This window comes from Buteo buteo, chromosome 23, assembly GCF_964188355.1.
Source record: "Buteo buteo chromosome 23, bButBut1.hap1.1, whole genome shotgun sequence".
NCBI lineage: Eukaryota > Metazoa > Chordata > Aves > Accipitriformes > Accipitridae > Buteo > Buteo buteo.
The window spans coordinates 556,531-572,602 of NC_134193.1; the positions used below are offsets into that span (position 1 = coordinate 556,531).

General features: G+C 41.2%; 2 protein-coding genes across 9 annotated transcripts in view; one reads left to right on the forward strand and one right to left on the reverse strand.

Annotated features, from left to right (window-relative positions):
* Nucleotides 1–29: 29 nt before the first annotated feature.
* On the forward strand, nucleotides 30–11,765 carry PHTF1 (putative homeodomain transcription factor 1). 4 transcript variants are annotated; one of them, XM_075055778.1, is made up of 18 exons: nucleotides 30–200; nucleotides 265–321; nucleotides 398–467; nucleotides 920–1,078; nucleotides 1,421–1,475; nucleotides 2,269–2,391; nucleotides 3,221–3,380; nucleotides 4,465–4,632; nucleotides 4,712–4,789; nucleotides 5,594–5,803; nucleotides 6,215–6,343; nucleotides 6,779–7,051; nucleotides 7,749–7,880; nucleotides 8,077–8,163; nucleotides 9,056–9,211; nucleotides 9,621–9,716; nucleotides 10,395–10,520; nucleotides 10,941–11,765. In XM_075055778.1, exons 1-18 carry the CDS (start codon nucleotides 156–158, stop codon nucleotides 10,959–10,961), a joined length of 2,145 nt encoding a protein of 714 aa, XP_074911879.1. In that variant the 5' UTR covers nucleotides 30–155; the 3' UTR covers nucleotides 10,962–11,765. The 4 variants fall into 4 exon arrangements, with proteins under 4 accessions (XP_074911879.1, XP_074911880.1, XP_074911877.1 ...); XM_075055776.1 differs by having other exon boundaries at nucleotides 31–200; nucleotides 1,316–1,475; XM_075055779.1 differs by lacking the exon at nucleotides 2,269–2,391 and having other exon boundaries at nucleotides 1,316–1,475.
* A 1,885-nt stretch (nucleotides 11,766–13,650) lies between these two features.
* The window catches only part of MAGI3 (membrane associated guanylate kinase, WW and PDZ domain containing 3), an 82,079-nt gene continuing 79,657 nt past the window's right edge, over nucleotides 13,651–16,072 (reverse strand). For 3 of the 5 annotated variants that reach the window (XM_075055771.1, XM_075055772.1, XM_075055770.1), the window contains exon 21: nucleotides 13,651–15,675. In XM_075055771.1, coding sequence (XP_074911872.1) covers nucleotides 14,576–15,675 — 1,100 coding nt within the window. In that variant the 3' untranslated portion in view covers nucleotides 13,651–14,575. The remainder of the gene's footprint in view (nucleotides 15,676–16,072) is intronic. The other 2 variants (XM_075055775.1, XM_075055773.1) reach the window with 1 other exon arrangement.

Sequence of the window (16,072 nt, forward strand, 5' to 3'; positions counted from 1 at the left end):
GGGCGGGGGCGGGCCGGCGGCAGGCGGAGGCAGTCGAGCACCGGCCTTGCGGCGGTCTCCAGGGTAACAGCGGCCCGGGCGGCGGCCGGGACCGGGACCGGGGCCGGTACCGGGGCCGGGCCGCCCCCGAGCTCGCCTGCGCCCCGCGGCGCCCCATGGCCTCTCGCGACAGGGATGCCATTTCCTGGTACCAGAAGAAGGTGAGTGCAGCGCGGCGCGGGCGGGCGCGGGCCCGGCCGTGCCCTCAGCCTCCTCTCCTTCCAGATCGGGGCCTACGACCAGCAGATATGGGAGAAGTCCATCGAGCAGACCGAGATGAAGGTAACGGCGGCGGCCGGGCGCAGCCCGGGCTCGGCTCCCCTGGGCGGCTAACAGGCCTTTGTTTTCGGCTTCGCAGGGCTTCAAAAACAAGCCTAAGAAGAAGGGTCACATTCAGCCGGACCTGATCGACGTGGATTTAATCAGAGGTGAGCGGTGCTCGAGATGAGAGCCTGCCCCCGGGCCAGGTGTGTGTTCTCTGGCTGTGAAGCCCGAGTTGCTCAGCTTTCTGGCAGCAGCAGCGGGGCAGGGTGCCCGTGCTTGCTAGCGCTGGCGCAGAAGGAGCGTTGGAAACCCGAAAGCAGAGGCGGGAGGAATTCGGGGTGGCTCAGCAAAAGCAGTGGGAAGTGGTTGGTGAGAGCAGACTTAGGTAGGTAGGGAAGGGTCACCAGCCAGGGCGCCAAGATAAGACGGGTGGCTGCTTTTAGACGCGCCTGTTGGAGCTGTGTAGACTGCACGAGTGCCTGGAGTTGGGCTGCTGTCACCCTTCTGAACTCCAGCCTTCTGACAGGGCTTGTTCGTGGCCAAAGAGGAAGTCATAAGTAAGGAAATTCTTGAAATTCATGATTAATGACTTGTTTGTTTTTCCTTTCATTCTAAGGCTCTACATTTGCCAAAGCCAAGCCTGAAATTCCCTGGACATCGCTAACTCGGAAGGGAATTGTGAGAGTTCTATTTTTTCCGTTATTCAGCCAGTGGTGGATACAGGTTACCTCCCAGCGTATTTTTATGTGGCTCCTGGTGCTCTACGTTATGCAAGGTAAGGGGTGGCAGCAGTCTGTGCCACAATCCTTTTTCTGCAAGGAATGTGACATCGTTTTGTAGTCCATAACCTAAAGTGTAAGGATCCTGTCTGAAACCTACTTAATGTAGATGTCAAGATGTGTGGCACTAGTATTTGCAGAAATTATAAAACAGAGTAAAAGTAAATAGTTAAGACAGAAAAACTGGGCCATGCTCTTAATTTTTGCATTTGATACAATTTTGTCCTTTTCAGTCATAGCAGTTGTGTTGTATTTCATGATGCCTGTTGTGAATGCGAGTGAAGTCATGGGACCAATGTGCCTTATGTTGCTGATGGGAACTGTTCACTGTCAAATAGTGTCCACCCAGATCAACAAACCTTCAGGAAACAACGGACTCAGCAGGCGGAGGAGGTGAGCGGGGTAGCGGGTTCGTTTCTTGTCATCAAAGCATGTGATGGATTGCTCATGGTAGAAGTTAACGGGTAAATATCTTCTGTTCTGCTTTTATGTAAATGTTATTTAACCATAAATGTGAAAACAAATATTTTCTGTCTCATTTGTAATCTTCTCATAACCAGGACAAATGCTGCAAATATACCAGGATGTGATAGGTCTGGTTTAGTTGCTAGTTGGGCCTTCTCTTTCTAATGTAGCTTTTTAATACAGTTTCTCTTTGTGGCCAGAGGACGGCATTCTGCGCAGAAAGGCATCTTTGAGGTTTTTCAGACCAGTCCAGTATCCTGCTTTGGCATTAATTACAGGGAATTGCTGATGTGTATTGAGAAGAGGGAAATGATGACAGAGATTGCTGGCAATTTGTTTGTGCATGTGGGAGATGTTACAGTCCATCGACTAAATATTTAGCTGTTAGGTGTCTGAGTCAGTTTAAACACTGATACAGCATTTTTGAACACAAGGTGATGGATGTGGATAGGGTCATGCCTCCATTAGATTTCTACAGCAAAAATTTTGCCCAGATTTTGTCTGTTGCATCCTTTACTAGTGATGTACTGGTGTCCTGTGGGTATATGCGTAGATTCTGTTAATCCAAATACAATTTATTTTATTTGGAAATAAGCATTTTGTCTGCATGACTTAAGAAAAATAGCATCTAAAAAGCTGTTCAGATCTGATTGAGATCTTCTAAGAAAGACATAAAAGCAGGTTGCTATGCAAATTTAATTCTCCTTTTTTTAAAAATCAGGAAGTTACGCAAATCTGTGGGTGTCGATGGGAACAGTTGGTCTTCTGACAAAAACAGTAAAGAAGAGCAGTCTGAATCTGCATCCATTCTTAACAATTTATTTAGTATGCTTTTCCAAAGGAGGTATGTGATCTTCACTGGGTTTTGTTGTATTTGTAATGACACTGAACAATTTGGTATCTGGAAAATGAAGACAGAATGTATACTGTCACTGATATCCCCAAAGTCTGCCAATTAGTTTCTTTTGAACTAAAAGCACTCTTGGTATTGTAGGAGGCTGATTCCTCGTGAATTTTTAGTACGTCCGTATTAGGAGATCATATCATATCTCACAGTATAGCTAAAACTGAGTGTTAGATGAGTTGCTGAAAGTGGCAGAGCTTATTTTTATTTATCAGATAAGCAACGTTTCTTGAATATGTATGCTCAAATTATATTACTGTCTTACCTGATTTCCAGAAGCAATTGTGCCTTCTAGTTTAAGTTGCTTGGATAGTCATCTCACTTTACCACCTTACTTTTTCTAAAAGTAACTCGAGGAAAAGGAGGATAGATTGTTTGGGATAATATTTCATTGTCTTCTACCGTTTTATCAGGTGAGTTTCTTGATGAGTTTTCAACTGACAGGTCCTTTCTCTTGATAAGGACTTTTTGTCTTCTGAATTGCTCTTATTTATTTTTTTCAAAATAATAATAAGAAAAATTTTCCTCTTGGTTTAGAAGTTTTAAGATGCTATTAGTGTTACGAAGAACTGCCCAGTGAGAGTGAAGCAGATAAAAGTCTCTTCAACAGAATTAGGACACAAAGAGCCTGTCAGCAGATGACAATTATGTATTCCCTTAGCTATAGTGTTTAATGTTGTACCTGTGTGGCAAGTGAAAGAGACCATGATGTTTTCCTCAAAGAGTTTTTCTCTGACATAAAAGCATTTAATTGTATTTTCTCTCATAGGATTAGAAGAGTAAAGCTGGTAGCTGAGAAAGGGACTGAGACAGAAAATGGTGTGAATGCTGTGAATAATGGCATTAAACACAGACATGCCAGATCTGAATACAGGCTGTTGCACTTCAAAGAGAAAAATAAACTTTCCGATGAAGAAAAGAGCCATCAGGTACTGGCAGGAAAGCTCCATTTGAAGTTGCAAATTTCAGTATATTCTGTATGTGCCCAAAAGGTTGTTGATACTTAACTGTATGGTTTGATCTAATACAAGATACTCTCTTCTACTAATCTTTGCTTGCCTATAGGAAACCTTAAAAACCCTTTCTACTTCTGGATTGATCAGCTGACATGCTGCTGATACTTTACTGTCAGCATCTTTTCATCTGTTAGAATAGTCAAGTATGTCAAACACAGATAATCCTGGAAAATGTCTGTTCTACCAAAGCGCTCATTTAGTTGTAGAGACTTCTGATCACAAGATGTTCAGTTAAGGAAGACTGCTGATAATAATTAAAAATACATAAATTGGCAATTTTTAAAAGCAGTTGTGTAAAATAATTCACCTTGCAAACAGTTCCCCACAATATTCTCTCAGAGGGGAGGCAGGAAAGTAAAGACTGAAACATCCCTTGGGAGAGAGAAAGACAGAACTAAAGCATCATGACCTCTGTTGAAATCTCTAAAACATAAAGCTTTGTGGAGTTACTTTTGAGGCTCCTCTGGTTAGGTAAGGCGTGAACTCACACATGAAGAACTTAGATTAGAATCGGTGTGGGACACCATAGTACTATGCCATCCCAACTTCTCTATTTCTAGGCATTTGGAGAGGAGCAGAGCTAGGTGTAGGGGGACACATCTCATGATTTTGGGCCTGCTAGCCACCAGCCTGTAGACACATCTGTTCTCCTGGGCTTTAAGGTTGCTGGTAAGATACAGCCGACAGCTGCTGCCTCTTCCTGCCTTTGCCCCAAATCCAACTCCACCCTGCCCAAGATTCCCTCTCATTACCTCTGTGGCAAGGCAAGGCAAGAGTGGGGGTAAGGAGCTAAAATTTGTGATGTCTCTGTGATGCTAAGTTGGATTCTGTTTCTGCATATTCTGTGGAGATCATCTTCTGCTGGCTTTTGCAGGTAATAAGAGATTACTGTGTATACCAGTGTAGTAGCAGGACTGGCATTGAACCTTTGGTTTGATGCAATTCAGGCTGGTCCTTTATTGGTGCCTTTGTCTTATTTTGACTGCTGTATTTTTAGGATGACTGCACCAACAGAGGGGGCGTTTCTGATGAGCTTTCGAGCGAGGAGGATGCTGAAGCAATGGCACAACCGATCTTGTTACACCAGAATGTAGAAGGGGCTTCCAGTGACAATAGCTATGAAGAGAAGAGGCCTCTTGTTTCTCTGAACCAGGCTGTCTCACAGGTACTCATGTTGAATTTATGCCATTTTCCACAAATTTTTTTGCTGTGAATAATGAGCTGGTTTTCCTTTGTTTTGGCAGGTCAAGCAAGCTCTGAAAGGTGCCAGAGACTCTGATAGTGTCGTGGAATCTGAACTAGAATCTACATTATATAGTCAGGTATGGTTATCAATTCAAGAGACACCTTTACTGAGCCTGGCCAGTGTAGGGGCATCCTCCCCATCAAAACAGACCATTAGTAAATGATAGTGCTTCTGTGTCTTCAGGTATAAGGTGTGGCCTCCCTCCCTGCTTGTTTGCAGCTTGTAAACTTTGTTCACAATTGTGAGTAGGTTACTTTTTTTTAACAAAACCAAACCAACCAAACAAAATCACTCTACTGGCAGCGTAGTATGGTCCAAGCTGCCTCTAGTTGCTCATGTTCAATTGCTACAATTGGTCTTGTGGTTTGGGAGGCAGCTCTGCATTGTAGCTTTTAAGCTAATAAATTTCAATTTTAAAATGAAAGAGTAAATCCATTCTGTGATACATACCCATTCACTTCATTACTTTATTTTGCACCCTGCCACTCCCCCCACCTGAAAATAAAGTAGAAATAAAATATATTAATATCAAATTATAACTATAAATATCTATAACTAAATATAAAACGTGAATGAAATTTTAAAATAGATTATGCAAAAGCCAGAAAACTTTTGCATTAGAATGAATAAGTCAATTTTTATTTTGTAAAGTTGGGAATAGAGGTGGGGAACTAATGCTACCTGTGTGCCTTCCTATCTAGAAATGCTGGTTGCAAAAACTATCACTAATACTGTTCTTAACAGTTTGCACCAGGTGTGTGTGACTGGGAGTTCTCAGCTGCACCTGGAAGCTGATTTAGCCAATTGCTGGGGGGGATAGAGGAGGTGGTTCTGCAAACAGTGCAGGGCTGTGCTGTGTAAATTTTGCTCTGCTTCAAAGGACTCGAGGTCCTGCATTAGTGTGGGATCCCGGAGCTGTAGTGCAACCCGGAGAGACTCAGAAAGTACTCGCCATGACTCTGAGACAGAAGACATGCTTTGGGATGATCTGCTTCATGGGCCAGAGTGTCGCTCGTCCTGCACCAGTGACAGTGAGGAAATGACTGTGAGAGGTACCAGGCGGGATTTGAAGGAAGACGTTTTCCAGCAGGTTTGTTGATTTGTATCCAGTAGCTGAGAATACTGTGAAAGATTTCCACATCCCTGCTCTTTTTTTTTCCCTGTTTCAGGTGCCCCTCTTTCCCCCTGCCCCGTCTGCCCAACTAATATGAGACACACCTGAATGCTGTTGGTCTAATGTGGGCAACCTAATGCTGGATGAGCCCATTCTGTCAACTGTGCTAATCACATGGAAGTCTGGAATGATCTAAACAGTATCAGTGATCAACTCCCTCCTCCCCACTGGTATTATCTGGACCACTGCAATCCCAAAACAAAATATTTTACCCAAAGACAAATTAGGAATCCCCCTCTCAATCTAAATACTTTCTAGGAAAAAGCATTATTTAATAGCAGGACAGAAATAGATTATACACCTTTTGCATTCTTTTCTCTTTTATAGAACCATTTGTTTTGGCTGCAGAATACAAGTCCAGCATCTGCAAAAGTGAGTGCACTGATCTGGGAAGGGAATGACTGTAAGAAGGTGGACATGTCTGTGCTGGAGATCAGTGGGATTATCATGAGCAGGGTAAGAGGGCTGTAAGGCATTGCAACCTTTCTCCCTCACGCTTTAAAAAACCACCACCAAGAAACATGAAAATAGCTATACATGCAAATATGAGGTGCGGTATAAAACTGGTCCTTCCTCAACTGCAAATACAGTTGTCCCAAATGTTCGTACTTAAAAATTGCATAAACCAAAATTTAGGAGGTCCTGCTGAAGACTAATCAGAGCTGGTTATTGTTGGCTGTGTCTCTGCAGTGTGCTGAAGGTGGTGGTTTTATTATTTATTGACTAATTGATTGTTGTTGGTTTTGTACTGAAATGGGTGGAATTTTAGGCCATGTCCTTTGAAGGGAAGGGGAACTGAAAGCTTGATAGAATTAATGCTGTCACAACAGCATGCCTTTTCCTTGATGCAAAACCCCAGGTAATCATCCTATTTTTGTTCCTGTTTTCCAGGTTAATGCCTACCAGCAAGGAGTGGGGTATCAAATGCTGGGAAACGTCATCACCATTGGATTAGCGTTCCTACCATTCCTCTACAGACTCTTTCGCACAGATAACCTGGAGCAGCTGTGCTCCATTTCTCTGAAGGAGCTTTTGCACATCTTTTGTGGAGCACCTGCTAGCACCCCTGTCATTGTTTTGTCTGCGATCAACTTCCTTGAAAGACTTTGCTTAACCTGGATGTTTTTCTTCATGATGTGTGTTGCTGAGAGGACATACAAACAGGTAGGTTTAAATGTGCTGTTCCCTTTCATGAACCCTGAGGCAGGTGTTCTACCAAAACCACACTTTCCCAAGACATGGGCAAGACAAGCATGTCTTAGCAAGCTCAGGTGTCAAAGCTGGTAAGATGTCTGAGAAGTTTAGGTAGGGGAGTCTGGTAAGACTCCTATTCATCAGTCACAAACTTAAACCTGTCAGTACCCTCCCTGACCCCTGTGCTCCCCCTCTTACCCTGCTCCCAAGAGAAAAATAACGTTTTAACATCTTGAAATGGCACTCTGCATGGAAGTGAATGCTTCAACATGGAGCTGTGTGGGAAAAAGAAGCAGCCTACTTAATTGGCCTGTTCTAAGATGGAGCATTAGATAGTTGGCTGCATTGTGTTCAGCTCCCTCATGACTGTGGGCAGTAGCTTTGTTGAAGTGGCTGTAAATATTGTGTGGTAGGCAGGCTGGTGTTACTGTTTTAGCGAGAGCTCTGTGGCTAATTCTGCATAGCAATAGCAGTTCTACCTCTGCCATCCTACGATGACTGCAGTTATTTATCTGAGAGGTCTTGCACTGAGGTCCCCCGTTAGGCTCCCTCAGTGTGCCACAAGGCTAACCTTTTCTGCCAGTTACCACTAAGCAATCCCAAGCAATCTTTTTTGGTTTAGACTAATTTACATTTGTGTGTGTATGTTTTTGTTTTTAATTTGCAGAGATTTTTGTTTGCCAAGCTTTTTAGTCACATTACATCTGCTCGGAAAGCCAGGAAATATGAAATTCCTCACTTTAGACTCAAGAAGGTAGAAAACATTAAGATCTGGTTATCCCTTCGTTCCTATCTAAAGGTCAGTTCTGATCCAAGATTTGATTATTACAGAGAGTGTAACCAAGTCTCTAGGTACATGTACTTTACCTCACTGTTGTTTGGCATGTCAGACAGCACGGCTTGAATTGTTAAACAATTTTTTGTTTATGGTGAGCCTTGACTTCACAGCTCTGCATCCAAGCCTTAGACCTGACTCAGTGTCTTTGTTTCTGTAGAGGCGAGGCCCCCAGCGATCTGTGGATGTTGTTGTATCGTCGATCTTTTTACTGGCTCTTTCAATTGCTTTTATATGCTGTGCCCAGGTGAGCTTTTAACTTTGTTTTTAAAGTAGGCGGAAAACTCCCAAACTACTGGAGGATTTTCTTTTGCCAACCTACAAAGTGCTTGAACTGTAGCTGTTTGTCTCCAAAGTAACATGGAGTGGTTTGCATTTTTTAAAAGCTTTGTAATGTTTAGTGAGTAATAGATATTCATTCTCTATGTTCACAGGACATCTTACTTAAAAGGGCTAATTGTAGCATCCTCTTTAACCACTGTTGTTGAAAAGCAGGTCAATAACTATTACTTACAACTTTTAATCCTTCACTAAACCTTCTGTTATAGTAAGCAGTGTTAATGCTGGAGCTTCTCTTGGTTTCTTTGGTTTTGGCAAGAGACTCGTTATAATGTTTAGGCAAGTTCTTGATACCATGAAGATGCAGTGGTCGTAGCAGTAAGACTGATGATTAGTAGATACTGAGTCTCACTGCTGTGATGATTGCTTTTGTAAGCCACAGGTTTCTGGAGGAAGTAATGACAATCCTAGTCCTGCTGTGTTAGACCCAGTGAGTACATACTGGGAAAGGCAGAATCAGCTTAGCCTGGCTGTGGTGGTCTGAGGCTGCCAGTGGGACAAGCACATGTGAAAGGAATGACACCTTATTGCCTGTTAATTGGAAAGAGGGAGAACAAGTGTCCTTTTCTAAGTAGAAAGAAAAAAATCAAATTCCAGGCTAAGCCAGGTTGGAAACCAGATCTTTTCCTTTAACCTAGTTACATGAACGAATTACACTTCAAGGGAAAAACTGTCAGTAGCTGTAGAGCATGGATGGATGTCTGTTCAGAAGAGGAGTAAGGGCAATGCTATTGTGCTTCTCCCAAGAACAGGCATGTTACTTGTTATTGACACTGGCACTTTTTTTTTTTTCAATACAGGTTCTTAAGGGTCACAAAACATTTCTGAATGCAGCTTACAACTGGGAGTTCCTGATCTGGGAGGCTGCACTACTTCTTTTTTTACTACGTCTGGCATCTTTGGGCTCTGAAACCAACAAGAAATACAGTAATATTTCAATCTTGCTCACTGAGCAGGTATCTCCATGTAGCTTATTCTCCCTTTGGCTTTGTGGCTTGCTTGGATATAACTACTGCATTTCAAACCAGCTTAAAAAGTACTGGAATAAAATTTTAAAATTTAGAGATCAACCCTTGTGCTGGACAGAAGGTAACAGAACACTGTACAACTGGGGAAGGACAAGCTGTTAAATGTTTGGACAGACTCATATTCTAAAATTCCAGGTTATTTTGTCTCTGGGTTAACACATTAGCCATGTCAATTGGAAAAAGAATGATATTCTCACTGCTAAATTCCTGTCTGTGGATGCATCACTTCCTTAGGAGTGAGAGTAGACTGCAAAAAAATGGCTCTAATTTCCCTTGGAAATTAGTTGGGGGCTAGTGCTGGAGTATTAACATCCAATCCGTAATGTCCCTGTCACAGATAAACTTATACCTAAAGATGGAGAAGAAGCCAAACAAGAAAGAACAGCTGTCTCTAGTAAACAATGTTTTGAAACTATCTACAAAGCTACTGAAGGTAAGCTACTCTCCCCAAAAATATACAGTTGCTAAATTTTATGGAAGCAATGATTAATGACAATGACTGTGTTTTTGCTCTTCCCATTTCTCTTGTCTTGATTAGGTAAGTTTGTGAGAACTAAGGGAGGTTTTCTGTGCTTCTATAGCTGTGGTGTAAGATCAAGCAATAGAAGACCAGTGTGGTTAATTAGTGCTGCAAACATTTGGTTAGTAGTGGCTTAACTATGATTTAGGTGAGAGGAGAGGCTAGTATGAATGTAGCATGTCTCCTTACTGCTTCAATCTCTTTCTCCTTCAGCAGCTTCAATGTTGAAGCTTGTTGACAGTAGCAGAGTAGGTATTTGGAAATGAAAGAGCATAGTCTAAGTAAGTAAGTAAGTCACATAAACTAGTCTAGACAAATTCTATAGCTTGTTGTGTCAAGCTCTTGTTATGCAGCTAGTGTTGCTACAAAGGGGACTTGCAAATTCAGCATGGCTGTTTGTTTGTTAGAAAACATTGAGCTGGGAGGCCTGAAATGGAGTGGGAATTTCTGTACATACATTTAAGAAAGGATACAGAGGCAGTGCATGGTTAGCAACATCTGCCAGAGCACCAGTACTAAGCTAAAAGTCAGAGGATTAAGTGCTTCTGGTATGGATGAATGCTAATGGACTTTTTTTTCCTTTTACTGCAGGAATTAGATACTCCATTTAGGCTGTATGGACTGACCATGAATCCACTAATCTACAACATAACACGTGTTGTAATACTCTCTGCTGTCTCAGGTGTTATAAGTGATCTTCTAGGATTCAATATCAGAGTAAGTATAACTCCCATGCAAACTAACAGGAAATGTCTTGTAGGGGTCGCTTTTGTACCATTGCCAAATTCCTCCCACCCAAGCAGAAGAAAGGTTGTGGGTTTGAATTAGGATCCCTCTACATAGTAGTTCAGAGAACAGATCATGCTGAATGACTCTCCATCCCCTGAGCCAGTTTTTTTGGGGGGGAGGACAGGGCTGACTTAAATTTCAGCCCTGTTCAGGTCTTCAGTGCCCACTTAAAGCTGTTAGTCAGAATCCTGGGTTCTTTCCCTTGGGAATGAAGACATAGTCCTCCTGTGGCTCACACTTAACTTGTAGCTTGCTGAGCAGAGCATTCAATGCATGACAGGCAAAAGAGACTGTCTCACCTGTAGATGAAAAGCATTCAGACCATACTCGCTCTTTGTATCTCTTCAGTTATGGAAAATTAAACCGTGAACTGACCAAACATCAGTGCTCAGCCCTCTCTGCCAGGAAGACAGACCAGAGAAGATAACCAATAGCTTGGGCAAAAAGCAGAGGTGCTCTCAAACTACAGAAAACTAATTACAATTTTTTGAACGGATTCTCAGTGTATGTATCAAAAGCCCTCCCTCTGTTTTACTGTTCTACAACATACAGAATAAGCTGGTCTAATGAGTGAAGTCATCCAATGGCATGCATACACAGCAAAACAGAATTAATGGGGCCTACTACTTAGACGGTGACACCGAAAATAGATGGAACTGTGTGGGGCATCATACACTGAAAGCCATATGAGAGCTCCTACTGGAGGGACACTGGTGATTGCTGCAGGTGCCTTGTTTCTGTAAAGCCTGAATCCTGTGCATGTGAGAAGTGATGAGTCAGCCCTCCTGTTTCAGTTAGCATCATCCTTTTTCAGAGAGCTCTAGAGCTACACTGAAATATTTCAGTTTGTGCAGCTTTCTTCAGAGCTCTGCTCAGACTGGTAATACTTAGATGCATTTATCTGAATGTGCTGAAGAGTGTTTCTTAAAAGCTCAGTGTGCGTGAGGCTTTGCCTCTTTATCCTGAACTACTGCAGAAAGGAGTGAAGTTTGGTCTGCATAAGATGAATTCTGCCTCCATGTTGACAGTTAAGCAATATAAGAGACTGCTGCTGGCTGGCTTATGTTGGGTGTTCTGCAAATAAATGATGATCATTTTCTGGAAAGCATTAGTTACATGAGAACAACCTCACAACACACACTGCTACCAGTAAAGCATTTATCAACTATGGAATGTTTCGCTCTGTTCGTTCTCTGTAACATCTCAGTTATGCTTTGCCTGGGCTGTGCCCCAAGGGCATCCCAGCATGTCTCCTGACAACCAGCTTTGCTCAGTGGTGTTGAGCAGCTGTTGCAGCTCCGCACTGCAGCAGTGCCTTACACTGGAATACCTGAGGAAGAAATCTGTTGTGAGAATCAGTTCAGTGGAAGAGATGTGGCAAAGACTTCCTCACCCAAAAGTAGATCAATGTTTAGAAAGGGCATAGGACAGAAAAAAATGTTTTAATGACACCTGTAAAGCTTATGTTTTCCTTTACTGACTGCTACCTTCTATTTATTAGTAATGAAAAAAGCAAAAACTGAGGAACTTTTCATAGCTTCATTCTTTCACATAAGGGGTAAGATGGCATAAGAATTTTTGGTAGTAAATTGTTTACAGCTATTTTCTGTACAAGGAAAAGTTGTAAGATGTAAAAGGAGATGACAATTTTATATATCAAAATGTACAAATAAACCTACAGTACAAATATTTCATCATTAACAACTCTTTCTACATGACTTAATGATTTTTATAATACCTTTGTTGAACATCTGTTATTTGAACAGAGTCAAGGAAACTGCCAATAATAAATTGCATTTGTTTTCCAGAAGAGTATTATGTTTGTGGGTAAAACCTGGGTCAGATTTAGCTGTTCAAAGTATCACACCACTGAAAGTCAACCAAGAATCTGTTTTATACAGTGCAGAACCAACAGGCCAAGAACTGGAGTTTCTTTTTAATATCTATATAAAAAATAATGAGCGATTTACAGGTCTCTCTCTAGTCAGAACCTCAGAAGTATGTATAAAGGTGCTGTACAATATATAAACATTTACACCCAGTACATCCATACATTGCTTAGCATTCCAAGGCCACATTGCTAAGTCATCTGATACAGTAAGTACAGATACAAGTTCTATGGAAGGAGAAATCACAGACAGGTAAGACACTAAATCAGGTCACATTAACATATAGAAAAAATACAGGGGTAGCTGATGACAGGGAAATAATTTCAGTGGTGCTAATTCATCTTTGTATTAAACATCTGAAATCTGTTACTGTACTCAGTGGTTAGGGCAAGTGCATACAACTCAACATAAACCAGAATCTCTTGTTAAGAATACATGGTTAATCTCTACATGGCTACTTCAAAGTATTAAATATTTTCACAGTCATACTCCACAACACGGAGTATTTGTACGTATTATGCTACACAGCAAATCTCAATGGATCATCCAATGTCAAGCAGCAGAGCACAGTTCAGATCTGCCTTAAAGCCTATTTAATTTTCAAAGTCTTTGTTTAAAAAGCTGTTTGAGTAGTCATCAGTACTTCTAAAGAATTCAACTCAGAACTGATTCACTGTGCTTCATTAAGCTTTAAAAACATTAAATGTTTCAAAGCCAGAATGCAATATTCACTCTTTCACTTTCAAATAGCAAATCATATTAGTTTGAATTTTAACATGAGTAAGTAAAGCTTGACCTTTAACACTTCTCTCTCTTTCTGCAATCTGGACCAATGGGCTCCTTTTACTGCTTTTTTGCAGTCATTAAACTAACACATCAGGAAATCATCACTAAAACCATGACTAAAATAAAACCCTTCAATTTATGCAGTCTGCTGTTCTTACAGCTGTAGGACTGATGCGTCAGTAAATTCTGATGGCAACACTCCTCTTAAAAAATAGGTATTCTAGCCCAAACAATAGATATTAAGTCTCATGCACCCTGTATATCATCCTATTTAGCACTCTTAGAACAGATCACACATTCAAAGTAAAATATGGGAGACTTCTAATATACACAGGCAAGAACTTCATTTAAGAAGCTGCTATGGCAGTTGGTTCTGTCCTAGAGGTCAATTGTTATCTCTACACAGGGAAAAAATTCGATTGCTAACTAGCATTAAGTAAAGATGGGACTTCAGTATACAGCACCACAATGAGACTGAAAATAAATATGCACTCATTGCTTATGTTTACAAAGAATGCTAAGGATGACACAGTGCCACAAGTGAAACCAAAGGAATTATGTTATTTAACAGAACCCAGAATTTTCTCTTTTCAGACACGTTTGCAAAGAGTTGTTATAAGCATCCTTATGAATCAAGAAAATAAAGCAATTTTGCTGTGTTCATAAAAAGCAAAATTACAAAACATTGATTATGTCAAATATAATTTTTATCTACACGATTCTGTATTAGGTATAAAAATTTAAGAAAAAACATCAATTGAACAGCAACAGGCTCGTTTGCTGCCCTAGAATTGATACAACCAACTCACCCATCTTCTTACTGAACCAGCAAGAACATGTGTATTTCCTTATGTAAACATGCAACATGCTCTTGAGAAAATACCCATTTCAAACAAAACCTTGCCTTTTCTGTGACTGGAATACATACAAGAAGGATTAGATTGACTGGATACAGTAGCTAACTTGGCACAAGAACAAGAAGTGAGTCATGATCACATTGGCAATATAGGCATTAAATAATTTTGTTCAGAAACTCACAATACTATCTGAGAAAGCCGTAGCAGTGCAACGTTGAGAGCAGCAGAACACCGCCTTCAAAAGGACAAGGGGACAGCAGCTTATGGAAGAGTTTCATTTAAGCAATCCAAAAGGTCCTTCATGCAGCTTAGATAATTTAAGAACGAATCAAATACTTTCCACCCTCTAACCAGTTTCTGAAAAAAATGACAACTTCGTGAAAAGAAACAATGCTTTTAGATGACCAGTATTAGAAACTTGATTAAAACATGTTCTAAAAAAAAGTGTCAGTCAAACCCGTTTTTCAGCCACACCTGCTGTCTGGGTGACTTTACATGCGCTTGGTACCCTCCAAGGTCCAGGAGTTATTGGCGTTTTCTTAACTGGAGAACTATTCTCGGATTTGGAAATTCCATCATCTTTGGTTTCATTGGGTAGCTCCATGTGTCTCTCTCCATGTTGTCTGTTCAGCATAAGCATCTCCTGTGTTTCTAGCCGCCTTTGTTTCTCCATGGAAAGCAGTGGAATATTGGAAAGACTGGAAGTTTTGAATCTGCTGGAACTTGGCTCTCCAGAGTTTGACTTCTTTGTTTTTTCATCTTCAGATGTGTTTCTCCTAGAGTCACTGAATGGAAGATGATTCTCCTCAAATGCTGCATGTTGTCGTTCTAGAGACCACCCTTCCATCTTTCCAGAAGTCATCTGCTTTGTGTCTCTCCTGGTGACTCCTGTTTTACCGTTCTCACCTTTCAATTGCTCAACAGTCATCTTACCACCACCAGTTGTTCTATTCTCATATTCTTGTAACCTGCCTACCCTTTCTACATTTCCTTGCTTACTGAGATGCTTTTGGGGACTGGCAGACCTTCCTTGCTTTCCACTGGAATACTCTTTTTTGTTACTGTTGTTCATCCCGGTTTCTGTGGGTTTATTCTCGCTCTTTCTGGAACTGTCAGATTTATGCAAGAGATTGCTGTAGGTTTTTTCAGGGTCCCCTTTTCTGGGGCCATGGAATCCTGTGTGAAGGTGTCCCTCAGCAGCCACTAACTTTTCTGGACTTGCAGATCTGTCTCTTCTGGTCCCTACTTCCAAACTACTTGTTGTGATTTCAAACCCAGGGCTGGAGGGACACTCCCATCTGTTCTTTGTTCTCTGGGGAGAAGACTGAGGCTTCATCTCAAACTGGTTTTCAGTTAAAGTGCTTATCTTTTCAGGCACAGTGTTCTTTGCTTGTTCCAGTTTCTCAGACAGCTGAACTCTCGTTAAAGCTTCTCCTGGTACTGGTAAATAACACACTTCAGATGGGGAAGCAGAATGTGAAGATGAAGATAATGGTGACTGTTCTTCATATATTACATTTGACGAAGATGGATTATAACTATCCCAATCACCTGGAAATGAACAGTGAGAGATTTGACTAAATGACTTAAACAACAAAAACCCACTAAATATTTTAGAAACATGCATACTACTGAGGTTCCAGGATGTTACATGAAATCTTCAGTTTAACAGACTATGTAGTGGCATACTCTTGAAGTCTTAGTCAGTTTTCTATATTGCATTGTTCTGCAACCTACAACCACCATAAGGATGTGATTTTGGAAAAAAACTTGTGCTTAGAATGCTGGCATGATCCCTGCGGGACTGACACCATCTTGTATCAGCACAACTTTAGAGCCTACACAGCAAAATTGCAAAATAGAAAGTCCCTGACCTACATTGTTTAATGTAAGAAAACCAAATTAACTGAAACTGTTATGCTAAAAGGAAACTGAAAACAGTGAAAAG